The 17,625-nt window shown below is 45.2% G+C and overlaps 1 protein-coding gene across 1 annotated transcript in view; it reads right to left on the minus strand.

Annotated features, from left to right (window-relative positions):
* Positions 1–1,117: 1,117 nt before the first annotated feature.
* Positions 1,118–17,625, minus strand: part of LOC126288157 (microtubule-associated serine/threonine-protein kinase 3-like) — a 424,127-nt gene continuing 407,619 nt past the window's right edge. Inside the window, exon 11 of the mRNA XM_049984894.1 lies at positions 1,118–1,361. Coding sequence (XP_049840851.1) covers positions 1,118–1,361 — 244 coding nt within the window. The remainder of the gene's footprint in view (positions 1,362–17,625) is intronic.

Below are 17,625 nucleotides of genomic sequence, written 5' to 3' on the forward strand. Positions count from 1 at the left end.
AGGAGGTTATTAATAATGATATCGAACCGGTAAGATTTTTCTTATAATTATTGTGCTGTTTTGAAATAACTATTATGGCTATTATGCGAGAATTTTAGTTCATATTTTACTGAGTGGTTTGATAGCAGTATGGTCCAGACATACGGTCTTAGAAATTTCTTCCTGAGATTAAGGCGCACATATTGGTAGAAAAATTTTTGCGCGGAATGCTCTCTTCGCACGTGCTAGTCTGCTTCTCATGTCGTCCTCGTTTCGACATGCGTGTCTGATTTTTAGGTAGCAGAATCCTTCGCTGTGTCTACAGTATGGTCCCTAAGTTTGATATTAACTTTGTCGATAACCTCGTTTCTGCTAATATTCAACATTTTCTCTTTCTTTTGTTAACTCTGAGTCTATATTCCGTGCGCATTACACTGACAATTCCGTTTGAAAGGTCCTGTAATTATTCCTCTCTTTCATTTAGTATATCAGCGTCATTAGTTAATCTCATTATTGATATCATTTTATCCGGAATTTTAATCCCACTCCTGAACCTTTCTTTTCTATCCGTCACTGCTGCTTCGATGTAAAGATTAAAGTCTTTTTATTTTTCCCTTCTTTTTCTTTTGCCTTTGCCCCGCTTCTCCGCGTGGTCGGCACTGTTACTATCGGAGCTGGTAAGGATAATTTAAAGGGTGCACGGAAGCCCTTCCTGTCGCCCATTACCATCCACCCAGGGTAGACATATGTCCACCCCAACTGTCTATGTCTAATGTTATCCATGTCAGAGTATACGAACGTTTTCTAAATGTTTGTGAATCATGTAAATGAGGCGTGACTTCGGGACCAGCGTGGTATTCACCTAGTGGGATGTGGGAAACCGCCTAAAAACCACATCCAGATCCAGGCTGGCCGGCACACCGATCCGTTAATACTCCGGGCGTATTCGATCCGGGTTCGACGCCTCTGCCCGAACCGCGGAAGCGGAGCCTTAACGCCGCGATTTTTCGGCTCAGTGTACAGATTAAACATTAGGAGAGAAATGCTCTCTATAACCTCTCTCCGTTTCCGTTCTTGCTGTTCCCTCTTGGTTCTTCTACGTTGTGTACGTTAGCTGCGTTGCCCCTCTTCCTTGCACCTACGTCACGAGGAGAGATGAGCCTCGCACCTGGAGCAGCGTGCCTGCGTGTGTGGGAGTGCGGCTGCGTGACACTTCCCAGACGCACCGGAAGCTGGGCTGGGCCGGCCCGCCCACGCCCTCCGCCCCCGCCCACCACTGTGCCGCCCACCGACATTCGCGAGCCACGCCCACCAGCACACTGGCGGCAGAAATAGCACCTCCTCTCCCTCCTCCTCCTCCCACACACGTGTCCAGTTCTGTTCTACGGACACACAACACCTCTATAGTCTGGACCCAATGCTGATGCTTCCGCATCACGCCTGATGCTCCACCAGAACTCCAATAGTCGTAACAAAACACACAGTGCACTGGAGTCAGAGTGGTCTGTTGTAGGAAGTGACAGACGGCGCAGACTGTTGAAAGGACATAACGTTAAAGCTGAACTTCCGTCAATTTCGAGGCTGCAAGGGAAGAAGCTCTATCTTATCTTGAAAAGGATGGGCAAGGAGACCGAATGGGTTCTGGTTCTAGAACAGTAACGTCGTCTGATTCAAAGCATGCAGCAAGCTTCTAGACTTGATGTCTTTTTGGTGACTCGCAATACAGAATTCTTAATATTTTATTAGTTTAGTGTAGTGCGGAGGTAGAATTGCGGCCACGGAAGCGTGGGACCAAATGCTATTCCTACCATAAGTCTTTTTTTTTCAGGACATTAGCATCGTACATCTCCTCTCGGCCGTTGAATATTTCGTCCAGCAAGATTTGCATTTGCGCCGTGTTGGATGGGACCTTATTTGATTACAACTGGATTCGGCCAAAGCCTTCTTGGAACGGAAATGTAATTTGATCTGCTTCAGCATGTGAATTCCTTAACAATTAGCTTCAATAACTGCATTTCCTCTAGTCTCTCAAATGTCATGGAATCCTCACAAGAGTCGGCCGTGGTGGTCTAGCGGCTGGTGTCCGCTGTTTGGGCATTGATTTTATGAATGACCTCCGTCGCTCAGCGGCAACCAACGGTCGACGTCTCCTACAAACGATCAGGGCTGGCCTTGTGGACCACCGGCTTCGATCCCTCGACATTATACAGCGCGCGCAATACGTGAATGTTTATCACGCCTCACGCATCCCCCATGTGGCACAAGTGTTCCCGGTTCCGATTACCCTCGCACGTCGTATGTTGATGGCGATGGGATCCTTTGTCTGTGCCGGGATGTTATTTAAAGTTCAATATTCCTCCCTTGCCCTTCCGCGGGAGCGTGGTGGAGTGGGCTTATTCCATGTGCCAGACAGAGTTACCGCACTTTTTGTTAGCTCCCAACTGAAAGTCTGGCGTCGCTGCCCGACGAGCCTGACCGGACTGCTTTTGCGTGAATACGCACCAGTCTCCATGTCAGCCCCGGTCATGTTATCCGACATTCCACCCCCCTTTTATCACTTTCGGTACTTCTTCTTTGAAATCAGTTACATTCTGCACTCCTTACCCCTTCTCCGTATACTCCAGACAAAGACTGTATACGACACCTTACAAATGTGTCAAACCCCCAACCCCATTGAACACAAGTTTCCCCAGATCATATGGCGCCGTGTGTGGAAAGCAGTGCATGCTGGTTACCTCGACACCAGCGTTCAGTCCACCTGGTATATCACCGTCAATGGCAAACAGGTCAACCAGTCTCGTTTGCACCGCATCCGCCTTGCCGACACACCACTCTGTGTTCACTGTGGTGTAGAGGACACGGACGCTCATCGGTTCTCATGTGGTCCGTCTGCTGACGTCTGGAGGCTCGCGCAGCGTATCCTGGCTTTCCTCACCCGACAGGCGCCTGCTCAGATTACTTTCCTGACGCTTCTATTCCCGGATGTGATTCATTACCCCACAACAAAAACTAATGCCGTGAATTGGATACGCGGTCATACAGTCCGCTACCTTTTTGGGCCCGATGAGAAATCAGAACTAGGTTATTGGACGTACCTTAACGATCGACATTGTGCACTTGTTCGCAACCCCAGATACAAGCAGTTCTTTTCCAATTTTCTACGGAGCGCCTTTCATGACCCGCCTTCCAGCTGGAACGTCCAAGCCATGAGATGCTGATGCTTTTTTGCCGATATGATGTTCTGAACGTACTACACACGGAATCCCCACTAAAATTTCGAGAAGACACGTTTGGATGTTCCGCCAATCAGACGGCGCAAGCGACTCCTAGAATTCTGGTGCAACGACTGCCATAATACAAAAAAATGAATAAATAAAAACATACATACAAAAAAAAAAACAAAGAAAAATAAAGAAAACAAAAATGCAATACAATAAACTAAAAAAAAACAAAAAAGTTCCTGTTCACAACAAATTTCATTTTTTTATCGCTACTCTCTATGTTTCTTCCCCCCTACTTTCTTCCTTTCCTACACCTTTGCAGTAATAGGTTAGTTGTTTTGGAATAGGTGTAGATAGGTGCCAACGCCTGAAGAGGTGCATTTAATTTTATTTTTTTGTTAGAATACAAGTGGCGGTGGCAAATAGACATTTTTTTTGTAGTTTTTCCTTTCCTGTCCAGATAAAAAAAAAGGGGTAGCGTCTTATTAGGGAAAAAAAAAGCGCAATGAGGAGCGTCACTGCCCTGAAAGCAGTTGTTTATTGGGGCGGTGGTTCGCCTCGTGACACTAGCAAATTTTTTTCCTGACATTCGCGTTTTTATTATGTTATGATATTCATTATTAGTTTCATATAAATATATACAAAAAAAAAAATAAAAAAAGCGGTTCTAGGCGCTCAGTCCGGAGCCGCGCGACTGCTACGGTCGCAGGTTCGAATCCTGCCTCGGGCATGGATGTGTTGTGATGTACTTAGGTTAGTTAGGTTTAAGTAATTCTAAGTTCTAGGGGACTGAAGACCATAGATGTTAAGTCCCATAGTGCTCAGAGCCAATCCTCACAAGATTTCTTATCAAATGGTTCAAATTGCTCTGAGAACTATGGGGCTTAACATCTGAGGTCATCAGTCCCCTAAAACTTAGAACTACTTAAACCTAACTAGCCTAAGGATATCACACACATACATGCCCGAGGCAGTATTCGAACCTGTGACCGTAGCAGGCGCGCGGTTCCCAACTGAAGCGCCTAGAACCGCTCGGATACTGCGGACGGTGATTTCTTATCGTGTAAGCAAAATTATGTATAGCCTATGTGCTGTAACATTCGACGTACATCACCCACGCAGTTATATTATACTGTAAAACACCTGTCCTGCCGTCATACCATCCTCTACACGCGCCCTCCAAGTCACTAAATTAAAAAACTAATCCAACATCACCACCAACACTCGCACTTACAAAGAGTGCGTCCGAATGATGCGTTCTTGGGACTACCTTGTTCATTATTTTTATAAATGATTTGCCCGCATTTTCCATGTGATGCAGGTCTGTATGTAGATGACACAGAACTCATCACACGTGATAACAATCTCGACAATGTGCAACACAGTGTGGTGGTAGCGACGGAGAGATCTACCAGTTTGATTAAGGCTTATGTACTACAGAGAAAGACAGCAAAACTAGAACGTTACCAGTCTTTACAATAAAATATTAGTATTTTACATAGATCAAACACTGAGCTGAGATTTCCAAACAGGCAAATTATATAGCAGACCAGCACGTGTCATATATCTACTGCGCAAGATGCGGATTCGGTCACTAAAGAACTCCCAAGCTTCAAAATGGTGCGAATGAAAAAAATTGGCTATGCTACAGGTCAGTCCGTTCCAAAACCTATGTTCGGCATTCGCTTTCGCCAAGTCACAACAAACTGTCACGTCCCACAGTAACTTAGACCTCAGGCTACGCTGCAGATCAGTCTGTCCCAAGCAAAATTTCAGGGAGCGTGGGGTGGGGGGTTGGGAGCAGGATTGTCCAGTATCACAACAATCTAGCCGTAAAGAGAATGCTAACTATGTCAGTGTGATCTAATGGCAACACCTGACCACGTCATTTTTAACTCTTGATCATATCCTCCGACAGGCACAGGAAACGAATATGCCGCGATACAATGCTTCCAACATCCCGTCCTACACGTCATTATCACAGTAGCCTTTATGTGAATTATGACGTGCTACAGGGTACATCAATTGCTGTGGAAGATACGAATGTGTTTCGTATGCAACCATGATAACAGTGCCACGTCTGGCAGAACTTGCAGCGCGAAATCAGCCCCGTGGCGACAGAACATGCGCCTCCACTTTAGCGAAGAAGTGCAAAGACATCAAGTGACGTGCAGTGCTGTAGGAAGTTCCCATGTCTTTTCGAGAAAGTTTTTAACAACTAAATTGGTGGTGGTTACAACAGAGGTATAACGGTTGAAACGGTTGCGTCAGGCTCGAGCCGGCCGCTGTGGCGGAACGGTTCTAGGCGCTTCAGTCTGGACCCGCGCTGCTGCTGCGGTCGCAGGTTCGATTCCTGCCTCTGGCATGGATGTGTGTGATGTCCTTAGGTTAGTTAGGTTTAAGTAGTTCTAAGTGTAGGGGACTGATGGCCTCAGACGCTAAGTCCCATAGTGCTTAGAGTCATTTGTCAGACTCGTTTCCAAAAGGTTGACTATTCAGAATCTCCGAGCATCTTCACAACATGCAAGTCAAGCAGCCTTTTGCCTCGACACGAGCATTTGGGGGAAAGGTGAGTTGGAAAATGTGTTTAAGTATTATGTACTAGAGATTCACCCTGGCTTCGAACGGTTAGCACCAAATATCTATCGCCGGACGGCTTGTTCATATGACGTAAAAAATATTTTTCAAGCGACTGTCAACAGCATGGTACACACTGTGTTGTCTTCTAATATACTTATTCACAAACGGTTTTCATCATTGATGATATTCACAGTGGAAAAACATTGTGACAATTTAACATGTCATACATACTGTTTAACCATAAAAGACGCCATAGCTCACTTACAAACTTCAGAAAAAGATACTTCACCAGTACAACGAAAAAACAGTCGAAAGTTTCGAGTTTTACTTTTTTTATACACTAAATGACTAGTTCAGAGCCGAGACCAATTTTCAGATCATTGTAACATAGTCAAAAATGGTATTTCCGAAGATGCGAAAACCATGTCAAAAATGTGCAACAGTTACAGCGCATACAGATATCTGTATGCCTGAGCAATGGTGCTGTGCACTTACTGCTGTTCAAATGGTTCAAATGACTAAGTACTATGAGACTTAACATCTGAGGTCATCAGTCCCCTAGACTTAGAATTACTTAAACACAGCTAACCTAAGGACAGCACACACATCCATGCCCGAGGCTGGTTTCGAACCTGCGACCGTAGCAACAGTGCGGTTCCGGACTGAAGCGCCTAGAACCGTTCATCCGCAGCGGCCGGTTTACTGCTGTTACATGGTTTCATGTTTTCTGCTTACTTAAGCCGGTAGTATGGCATGAGGTACCTTTTTCTGACATTTGTAAGTGAGCTATGGAGTCTTTTCTGGTTAAACAGCATTTGTGACATGTGAAATTGTCACATAATTTTTCCACTGTGAAGATGATCAATGATCGAAACCGATTGTGAATAAATGTATTGTAAGACAGCTCAGTGTGTGCCATGCATTCGTATGATGTAATGAGGGGCGAGATACTGCATGACGCTCTCGATCAGAGTGAGACGTACCCTTAGAAAAATTTAAAAATGACAGTGATGGAAAACCTCTTACTTTATTTGATTTTCAAACAGCTGAGCAGAACTGAAAGTACTCAGACATTTCTCTCTTTACTTATTCTGATCAACACTAAACTGACACGCAATATTTTTTTTAGCGCAACGCAATCTGACTTTCAGTAATACCTACAAAAGAATGGCCCTGAGTAACAATAACCAATGCCTTTCATGAATCACTTACCTCACAAAAATCTTCGTTACTCGAACTACTGCAATACAGCGTGCGCCAATATTGCCAGCTAAATAAAAGATTCTAACTACTGCCGGCCGAAGTAGCCGTGCGGTTCTAGGCGCTGCAGTCTGGAACCGCGAGACCGCTACGGTCGCAGGTTCGAATCCTGCCTCGGGCATGGATGTGTGTGATGTCCTTAGGTTAGTTAGGTTCAACTAGTTTTAAGTTCTAGGGGACTAATGACCTCAGAAGTTGAGTCCCATAGTGCTCAGAGCCATTTGAACCATTCTAACTACTGAAGACACTAACTACTGGTAGGCATAGTTGGCAAATGAAAGATTTTGATGGAGAACAAACAATGTATTTACATTAATAATATTCAAAAATCATCATATATATATATATATATATATATATATATATATATATATATATATATATATATATATATATATATATATATATATCAGTTCATGATATCCAGTATTACAAATTTACTCTTTCTGATGGACACACGTCCGCTTTCAAAATTCTGCCATTTCTCTTCCCACATCCACCACTGCTGGTAGCTCACCTCCAACTGCGCAACGCTACGCGCTGTTCACATCCAACTGCCCAACACTACAATAGCGGATATTCCAACAATGCAAACCAGCCACACACTTCACACAGCACAGTCAGTGATTTTCATATAGAGCGCTACGTGGCGTTACCAACATAAAAATCTAAAGAGCCTGCTTACAAGAGTTACATCTCACCTCGTTTTCGGAAGGAGTTTCCAAACACCACATTAAGCCTGATGTTTTCGAGCCGCAGTTTCTCGCCTCACACTTTTCATTTGATTCTTGCGACTACATAGTCCTCAGGCTTTTAGACGTTCCAGTGTATTGAGAAATACTCGACCGTTTTCTAGACTTAAATTTTTAACAGAAGAAGCGAAACCAGTGAATACGTATATCCTAGGCAAGTAAATTCATTGTTAGCGTTATGTTTATAGACTGCAGCGACGAGTAAAAATGGTATCACGGCCGGTAATCGAACCGAGGTCCCCTGTTAACTGGGCAGGTGCATGAGCCACTGAGCCACCTTGGCAGAGTGGTTCACAGAACTGCACGGATTACCGTGGCACGCCTCTCTCCTCTGTCCAAATTCTCACTGCCACCTCAGTCTACTTTAAATTCCCCCTTACACGTGTACAAAATTACCGAGGCTCTCCGTGTTCTGGAGTGGGATGGAGGCGTGTCACGTTAGTCCATGCACTTTTGTACTTTGCTGTGCCGAAATGGTTTACTGGCTAATGCATCTGCCTACTTTGCAGGAAATCTGGGTTCGATTACCGACCTAGGTACAAAATTTCACTCACCGTTTCAGTCTATGTACATAAAATCGTTTGTATGAGACCAGTAAAGTCACTGTCATTTAAATTCATTGTTGGTTTATATTCGTAAAGGTAAGATTGCGGGGCTGAATTCCGTCACTGACATAAACTTCTGAGAGTACTTCAGTCACTGAGGTAAAAAAAGCACCATATATTGGTTCTTTTGTGTACTGCACCGTGATGATTGTGTCACTGCGGCAGACATGTGAACTACTAAGCTGAGTAGACTCTTAAATTTTAAATTACTATACGTTTTTTCCCGCGATCAGATTTTGATGAAATAAAGCCTGCGTGTTGCCCCACACTACCTGTGAAAACCTCATGGAAATTCGTCTCGTCGTTTTGCAGCTTAGCGTGTTCAAACAAGCAAACAGATAAAGTTTTTAAAAAATAATCTTATTGTATTCTGTTATACTCCCTGCATCTCCGGTAATCAGTGTTTGGAAAATATTCTCCTTGTAGAGACACGATTGGTTTACAGTTTTATTATCAGTATAGATTAGTATCCATTTGATCCACGTCCACTCCAATGCTAAAATCCAAATGACTGAATGTGTCAATGAGTTTGTATGCAAAGATCTGCAGGAAACCAGAATTAACAACTCCGTATCTGGGTTTCTGACAGATTAACAGTAATCTTGTAGTCGTGTTTAGCAGGAAACTCAGGTCAGGCCGGAAGTGTATCGTTTCTACTAAAACACCCCTAGGCAGAATTTGGCACTTTAGCGATGGGCCAGTTCCATCCTGTATCTCCCATCAGGGCGCGACCTGTCAAATTCGCCAACTCTCTCTCCGAACGCATAAATTGATGCTCTGTAGAGCTTACTGTTACATCTTAGAGTCAGGTTTTGGTCTGTGTTATTTCAACACGTAGTGGTGCTTGATCTTTTTCTTTTAGAAACTTCCTAACAGATTATAACTGTGTATCGGACCGAGACTCGAAATCGGGACCTATGCCTTTCGCGGGCAAGTGCTCTATCAACTGAGCTACCCAAGCACGACTCACGCTCCGTCCTCACAGCTTCACTTCTACCAGTACCTCGTCTCCTACCTTTCTTTTAGCACTGTAATATGATAGAAAGTGTTTCGCGATTTATTAAGTTAATTTCATGTATCGGGTGCATTCAGTACAAAGGGCTTTATTCACTTCGAAATGAAACCATGTAAATCCATAGTCCTTTACACTTAGTATTTAATGAATCGTTTAGTTACTATCAGCTCGCGAGACTTACATAAATTATTTTATTAAAATTACCATCGCTTTTAAACCCGTAAGCGATAAAATGGTTCAAATGGCTCTGAGCGCTATGGGACTTAACATCGGTGGTCATCAGTCTCTTAAAACTTAGAACTAATTAAACCTAACTAACCTAAGGGCATCACACACTTCCATGCCCGAGGCAGGATTCGAACCTGCGACCGTAGCAGCAGCGCGGTTCCGGACTGAAGCTCCTAGACTGCACGGCCACACAGGCCGGCCGTAAGCGATATTTAAGAACTTGGTTTTCGTTTGTTTACAACATGGTGTCACGGTCAAATTAAATTCATTCTGAAGTGCACAGACTAGCGCCCTCGCAATATATCTTGGTCACTCTACGACAATTTCTTTTGCATACTTCACAAGAGTTGCAATAATTTTTCTCAGGCTTGGACGTAATCTCGGGGTGCATTCCATGCCTCGTGTCCCTTGTTTTACACCCATCAAGTAATGGTGTAATCCTCCTTATAATACAAAAAATTACCTGTGGAACGACTACTTACGCACTTTAACTACCATGGTATAGAGTTTGAAACCTGCCCGTATCCTGAATTCTTACCCTCCGATGGTTAATTGCATGGCGTAAAAGATTTAATACATCCGTAGCATCCTAGCATGCTTGACTATACGAATATGTGTGAGTAATTCATGGTATTTTAGGCCACCATATATTCCAGATATCTCTCGAACAAGAGAATAGCTATGTTTATGGCGATAGCTTTGAGTCCATTAATCCTAATTTTACCTGTGTTGAGGATCTTTTAATTAATTAAATAACCGGGGGGAAGATTAAGTTTAAATTACCATATTTTGCGAATTGTGTCCGTATGTTACAAGGTTCATATTTCTTCCTTACGTATGTCCATGACAATTTAATGTTTTTCAGTCGAAAATTAATTCCCATTCTTTATGATCGTCAACCTGTTCTTTTTTTTGGAGCCCGATTCCGAACTAGATCGGTTCCCCTGTATTCACCCCACTCCAACGCCGTGATTTGCATGTTAATGTTTTTCGGAATAGCAATTAAATTGATTTACGGTAATGACTCCCAGGTCGATCCATACTTTATCACGTTCCACTGAGCTTGTGTGTGAAGCCTGTGTCGAAAGCTGGAAGAAACCAACTATTGTTTTCCCCAAGCAGATCACTCACTTGCTGTCCTTCTGTCTGAGGCGTCGGACTTCGTTTCTTACAGCAGGTGTTTCGTCGCCTGCTAAAGACTTTATTAAAAAAAAAGGGGGGGACAGCAAGGAAGCTACAGGCCGATGAAACTCAGTCTGGCACTGCATCTATTTAGAAACGGACACCTGAATGAGAAGTAGCCCTGTGACAGGTTTCCTAAACTACCACTCACAATAATGCAGCCGCCAGGCGAGCAAAGGACTTGATGCGGGACAAGTCAAAAGAACAAATGTTCACACAAACAATGTCTTCAGACTAAGGACCTTTCCCTACGGAGAGAGCAGAAATGAACTGACATCAATCGCTATAAGAAAGAAACTAGCCCTGGGTCACGAAGACCATCACAGAAACAGCTGTCGGACTTCACAGCTAGTCACGCTACATGTCGATTTGCAGCGCCGGTATCCCGCCGTGCAAACGCAGCGATACCACAGTCGCAACCATTGTAGTTACCGCGTGATTAGCAATTCTAAACACCACGAGCAACTCGCGGAAGGCTACATCAAGGCTACCGCCGAGGTAATGGAAAACAACACTTGACACAAAATGGCGGCAAATGCTGCACGATGAACATCGTTATGTCGGCACCTTCAGAATCTGCAACGGAATGGGACGGAGAGTTGGCCTCCAGGTACATTAGACACGGTCGATGAACTGCGGTGCACCTCCGCGGCTTACGAGAAGTTCCTTGCGGCTAAACAAACACGGGTAGGAGGTGAAACCGTTACTGCTGTTTTGGCCGACTGCAGTGGCGTAGTTCCTGCCTTCAAGTTGGGTGGCCGTAACACGTGCGGATTCTTATAACGAGAGAGAACTGTGTATATGTCCGTCATGCTGTGGTTTCAACGACGTTTCGAAATAACGGCCAGGAAACCAAGATGTATTTCGCCAATTTGAGCGTTTCATGTATTAAATAAAAGGGGAATCCTGCCCCCCCCCCCCCCCCCCCAACCCTAACCGATGATCCTGTGTATGAAAATTCCTCGGTAGTGTCTGCGGACCTGGGAAAGTTAATTTAATACATCTACATCTACACCCATACCTGACGGTGTCTGGCGGAGGGTACCTAGAGTACCTCTATCTGTTCTCCCTTCTATCCCAGTCTCGTATTGTTCGTGGAAAGAAGGGTTGTCGGTATGTCTCTGTGTGGGCTCTAATCTCTCTGATTTTATCCTCACGGTCTCCTCGCGAGATATACGTAGGAGGGAGCAATATACTGCTTGATTCCTACGGTGAAGGTATGCTCTCGAAACTTCAGCAAAAGCCCGTACCGAGCTACTGAGCGTCTCTCGTGCAGAGTCTTCCACTGGAGTTTGTCTATCATCTCCGTAACGCTTTCGCGATTACTGAATGATCCTGTCAGCAAAAACCCGTACCGAGCTACTGAGCGTCTCTCGTGCAGAGTCTTCCACTGGAGTTTATCTATCATCTCCGTAACGCTTTCGCGATTACTGAATGATCCTGTCAGCAAAAACCCGTACCGAGCTACTGAGCGTCTCTCGTGCAGAGTCTTCCACTGGAGTTTATCTATCATCTCCGTAACGCTTTCGCGATTACTGAATGATCCTGTCAGCAAAAACCCGTACCGAGCTACTGAGCGTCTCTCGTGCAGAGTCTTCCACTGGAGTTTATCTATCATCTCCGTAACGCTTTCGCGATTACTGAATGATCCTGTAACGAAGCGCGCTGCTCTCCGTTGGATCTTCTCTATCTCTTCTATCAACACTATCCGGTACGGGATCCTCCACTGCTGAGCAATATTCAAGCAGTGGACGAACAAGCGTACTGTAACCTACTTCCTTTGTTTTCGGGTTTCATTTCCTTAGGATTCTTCCAATGAATCTCAGTCTGGCATCTGCTTTACCGACGATCAACTTTATATGATCATTCCATTATAAATCACTCCTAATTCGTACTCCCAGATAATTTACAGAAATAACTGCTTCCAGTTGTTGACCTGCTGTATTGTAGCTAAATGATAACGGCTCTTTCTTTGTATGTGTTCGCAGCACATTACACTTGTTTACAGTGAGATTCAATTGCTATTCCCTGCACCATGCGGCAATTCGCTGCAGATCCTCCTGCATTTCAGCACCATTTTCCATAGTTACAACCTCTCGATATACCACAGCATCATCGGCAAAAAGCCTCAGTGAACTTCCGATGTCATCCACAAGGTCATTTATGTATATTGTGAATAGCAACGGTCCTACGACACTCCCATGCGGCACACCTGAAATCACTCTTACTTCGGAGGACTTCTCTCCATTGAGAATGACATGCTACGTTCTGTTATCTAGGAAGTCTTCAATCCAATCACACAATTGGTCTGATAGTCCATATGCTCTTACTTTGTTCATTAAACGACTGTGGGGAACTGTATCGAACGCCTTGCGGAAGTCAAGAAACACGGCATCTACCTGGGAACCCGTGTCTATGGCCCTCTGAGTCTCGTGGACGAATAGCGAGAGCTGGGTTTCAGACGATTATTAAATGAGAAATTAAGATTGATGACTTGTTTATTAACCAACAGACCATTCTGAGTTTGGTATCAATTTACTCGGAATTTTATTGGATGTTTGAATATTTGAGTTTTATTTCTCTCTTTTCCTTTGTGATGAGGATTGGTCTGGACGGAAGCCGTGGCCTTGCCCCGTGTGTTATGTGCTTGAGAGTCACGGCTTTACATGTGTTAGTGCATACGAGTTACCTGTTGTGCTTTTATTGTGCCTGTGCAACCTAATATAATCAATCAACAAAAGATCTATAGTCCTTGAAAGTGACGTAAGCTGAATGATGAAACTTTCGCTTGTGCAAGAGGTCCTTGTCTAAGTTTCATTTTATTAATATTCACTACAAATTCGTTTAGGAACATCCATCTCCCATCCCCTTCTCTAATGGTAAAGTGATGTGACACCATTCCAGAGCATATCAGCTTACCGGAGAACGTATTAGCCACCACTTAAATGAGCAAACTGGTCAGTTCGGGGCACTGTAGGTGGTGTAAAGCTGCTACCAGGTGATCATGTAACCCTGTACCACTGACGCATGGCAGTGGAGGAGAATGGCTGTGCCGGTCGGGTGACCAGTATCAGCACACCATGTCGGGCCGAGGTGCAGACATAACAGACTGGCAGAATGGATCTACCGGGTTTTGACGTAACTTTGACCACACCGTCAACGAATTTGCTACATGAATGCGTGTGAGCCGTGGTGAAATTTGCTATTGTGAAGAACGCGCCGCAGCGCGCCGTGTGAAGCAGTCGTCCTCCGTTTCTGGCGGTGGCGCGGCTGTGACAATTGCAACTTTCGTGTCTCCCGCTGGTGGGAAAGGGGAAAGGTAGCCTGTTCACGTGCATTTAAGGGGCGCTATGAGCTCGTGAGCGGCGAGTCGGGCAGTTGGTCAGCCAAGTCAGTCTGGGTTTGTCTCTCGTCCGCATTGGTGAGGCATTCAGTGTCTGTCTGTCGTCCGGAGTGCTATTATGTGTTAGGCCTTCAGTCTGCTGGAGTGTGTTCAAGCAATGGTCATTGGCGGTTGGATAGATCGGTTGGTCGGTCGCGCACTGAGACACAAGATGACTTGTCCGCTCTGAGCGTCGGCGCATGTGAGGTCGCCACGTGAGTCCAGTGGGCCGCGCCGTATAGCGAGGGGTAGTGGCTTCGCGGCCGACGCGAGAGCAACAGGAGTCAACGCACGACATCGATCTGGCCGGTGCGAGCTGCGACGCCGTGAGACGCGAGATCGGCGAGACTTCCTGCGTCCGTTAAAGCGGCTGACAGCGGACGGTTCGGGAGAACGTTTTGGGGGTGCTGCGCCAGGTTTTCGCCAGACATCTCAGTATTTAAGGTTAAGTGATTGGAGATGTGTTGTTTCACTTACTTGTTAAATTCTGCTTGTTTTCTTGGTCAGTCTCTCCTCCCCAGCTTGCTCGTCTCTCTCCCGTCGGCATTTGTTCGGCAGTTAGTGTCTGTCTGTTAACATCGAGTATAGACTTAAGTGTCAAGAAGTCTTTTTTGAAAGTATACGTATGGAGTGTAGCCATGTATGGTAGTGAAACATAGACGATAACTAGTTTGGCCAAGAAGAGAATAGAAGCTTTCGAAATGTGGTGCTACAGAAGTATGCTGAAGATTACATGGGTAGATCACATAACTAACGAGGTGGTACTGAACAGGATTGGGGAGAAGAGGAATTTGTGGCATAGGTTGACTAGAAGAAGGGGTCGGTTGGTAGGACATGTTCTGAGGCATCAAGGGATCACCAATCACCGTGGAGGGTAAAAATCGTAGAGGGAGACCAAGAGATGAATACACTAAGTAGATTCAGAGGGATGTAGGCTGCAGTAGGTACTGGGAGATGAAGAAGCTTGCACAGGACAGAGTAGCGTGGAGAGTTGCATCAAACCAGTCTCAGGACTGAAGACCACAACAACAACAACAACAACAACATCTTGAGAGGCGGTATATGTGCAATGTAGAGCATGTTGGTACATTTTATGTAAGATTGCATTTCATAGGGTTTTATTTAAATGCTCTTTTTAGTATATAAAGTTGCCACCCTTCCACCGTAAGAGTTTTCTTTTAAAAACAAGTTGCACTTTCGGTGGCAAGTAATTTTTTTATGTGAGTGTTCTGTACCATTTCCATCCCTCCTACGGGGTGCATAGTTCATGCCTTTGTGTGAGGTGTTAAAATTTTTAGTTCAAAGTAATCTGGTGTGTTGCAGATTTGCACCAGTGTAGTCTTTCAGAGGTTGTTGTGAGCGGTCGTGGTTACGGCCGTGTTAAGAAGCAGCGGCAAGCTTCTCAGCCCGATAACTCATAGTGTTAAAAAAATTGTTTTTTTCTGTCTCCGAATGTATTGTAACTTGATATTTAGAGGATGCTTTGTGATTATAATTTTTAAATGCGTTATTTTTTTTAAAGAATGGCTTTTTAGGGATAAAAGTTCCATTTGTTGAAATTTAATTTGTTTTCATCAGTTAGCCACTGGCAACTACTTCCACGCTCACATAGTGTGATTAAATGTGTTAATGTTCTTGATGAATCGCTAGTAGATAAAGTAAACTCTTTAAGAAATGATTTTGAAAGTAAATTTCACGGTTCAGCGTGGTGTCTGTTCTTTAGGACTTGTCACCTCGATGGGCGATGACTCCACCATCTTCAGTGCGGATGCACAACTACGTTCGACCTCCTGCAGGAAGCGCAAAGTAGCGACAATGGACGACGTGGACGGGGACTGCGATACATGGCCCTACGTGGCGAACGAGGGTTTGCCGGGAGGCGTGCTGAGATAGTCCGGCAATTGCGATGAACACCGTGTCTGGATGGCACAGTGGGTAACGCAAGTGCCTACTAAGCACGTGATCCCGGGTTCGAATCCTGGGCAGGCACACATTTTCGCTCGTCGCTGGTGCATCCACATAAAGTCCCGATGCGGCTGAGATCAATAGTTCCTTCCCTTCTTCTTCCTTTCTCCCCCCTCCATCTTCAAGTTGCATAATGAATTTGTTGGTGTTTCAACGTGGGCTTTCCAATGTGTCTACAAGGAACGGTGTACAACTCGCAGGCATGGAGCGCAGCGTTACAACAGGAGACGAGTTTTACTCTTTGTCGATGAGAGTTTGTTTCAGACTGGAGAGGAATTGCAGCTGTCAGGGAGTGCTGGTCAACCTTAACCGATCTACGAGCGAGAACATCGCGAAGGGAATTGCATGCAATGGACAATCGGAACTGGGTACCTCGCGAAGACCATTCCTCATAGCGACACATTAAACTACATGTCTTCAACGGGCCCCAGAAACTAGGCAATACACGAAGGATACAGTGAAGGCTTTCACGACCGGATGTTTCAGCTGCTGAGAATTCTTCCGGGTTGTCACCGTGATCCCTGACGTTTCGTCCAAGGCTACGTTGGACATCTTCGGAGGTGCTGCTGGCTGTGCTGAGTCTCGCCGACTGACGAGTCGGACGTCGAAGAGCGGCTTAAATACCGTGGAATGTGAGCATGGTCTGGATTTCTCGTGATAGCGGTGATAAACGTTGTCAAACATAAAAAAATTTAACTGTCGGTTATAGTATGTCAAAAATAAAAACTTCTCATCGATTCTGTAGCACCAAACTAAGTTTCATGGCTTCTTCTTTTCTGTTAAAATTATTCCCATGTTTATATACACTCCTGGAAATTGAAATAAGAACACCGTGAATTCATTGTCCCAGGAAGGGGAAACTTTATTGACACATTCCTGGGGTCAGATACATCACATGATCACACTGACAGAACCACAGGCACATAGACACAGGCAACAGAGCATGCACAATGTCGGCACTAGTACAGTGTATATCCACATTTCGCAGCAATGCAGGCTGCTATTCTCCCATGGAGACGATCGTAGAGACGCTGGATGTAGTCCTGTGGAACGGCTTGCCATGCCATTTCCACCTGGCGCCTCAGTTGGACCAGCGTTCGTGCTGGACGTGCAGACCGCGTGAGACGACGCTTCATCCAGTCCCAAACATGCTCAATGGGGGACAGATCCGGAGATCTTGCTGGCCAGGGTAGTTGACTGACACCTTCTAGAGCACGTTGGGTGGCACGGGATACATGCGGACGTGCATTGTCCCGTTGGAACAGCAAGTTCCCTTTCCGGTCTAGGAATGGTAGAACGATGGGTTCGATGACGGTTTGGATGTACCGTGCACTATTCAGTGTCCCCTCGACGATCACCAGAGGTGTACGGCCAGTGTAGGAGATCGCTCCCCACACCATGATGCCGGGTGTGCCTCGGTCGTATGCAGTCCTGATTGTGGCGCTCACCTGCACGG

Source organism: Schistocerca gregaria, chromosome 1 (assembly GCF_023897955.1).
Source record: "Schistocerca gregaria isolate iqSchGreg1 chromosome 1, iqSchGreg1.2, whole genome shotgun sequence".
Classification (NCBI taxonomy): domain Eukaryota; kingdom Metazoa; phylum Arthropoda; class Insecta; order Orthoptera; family Acrididae; genus Schistocerca; species Schistocerca gregaria.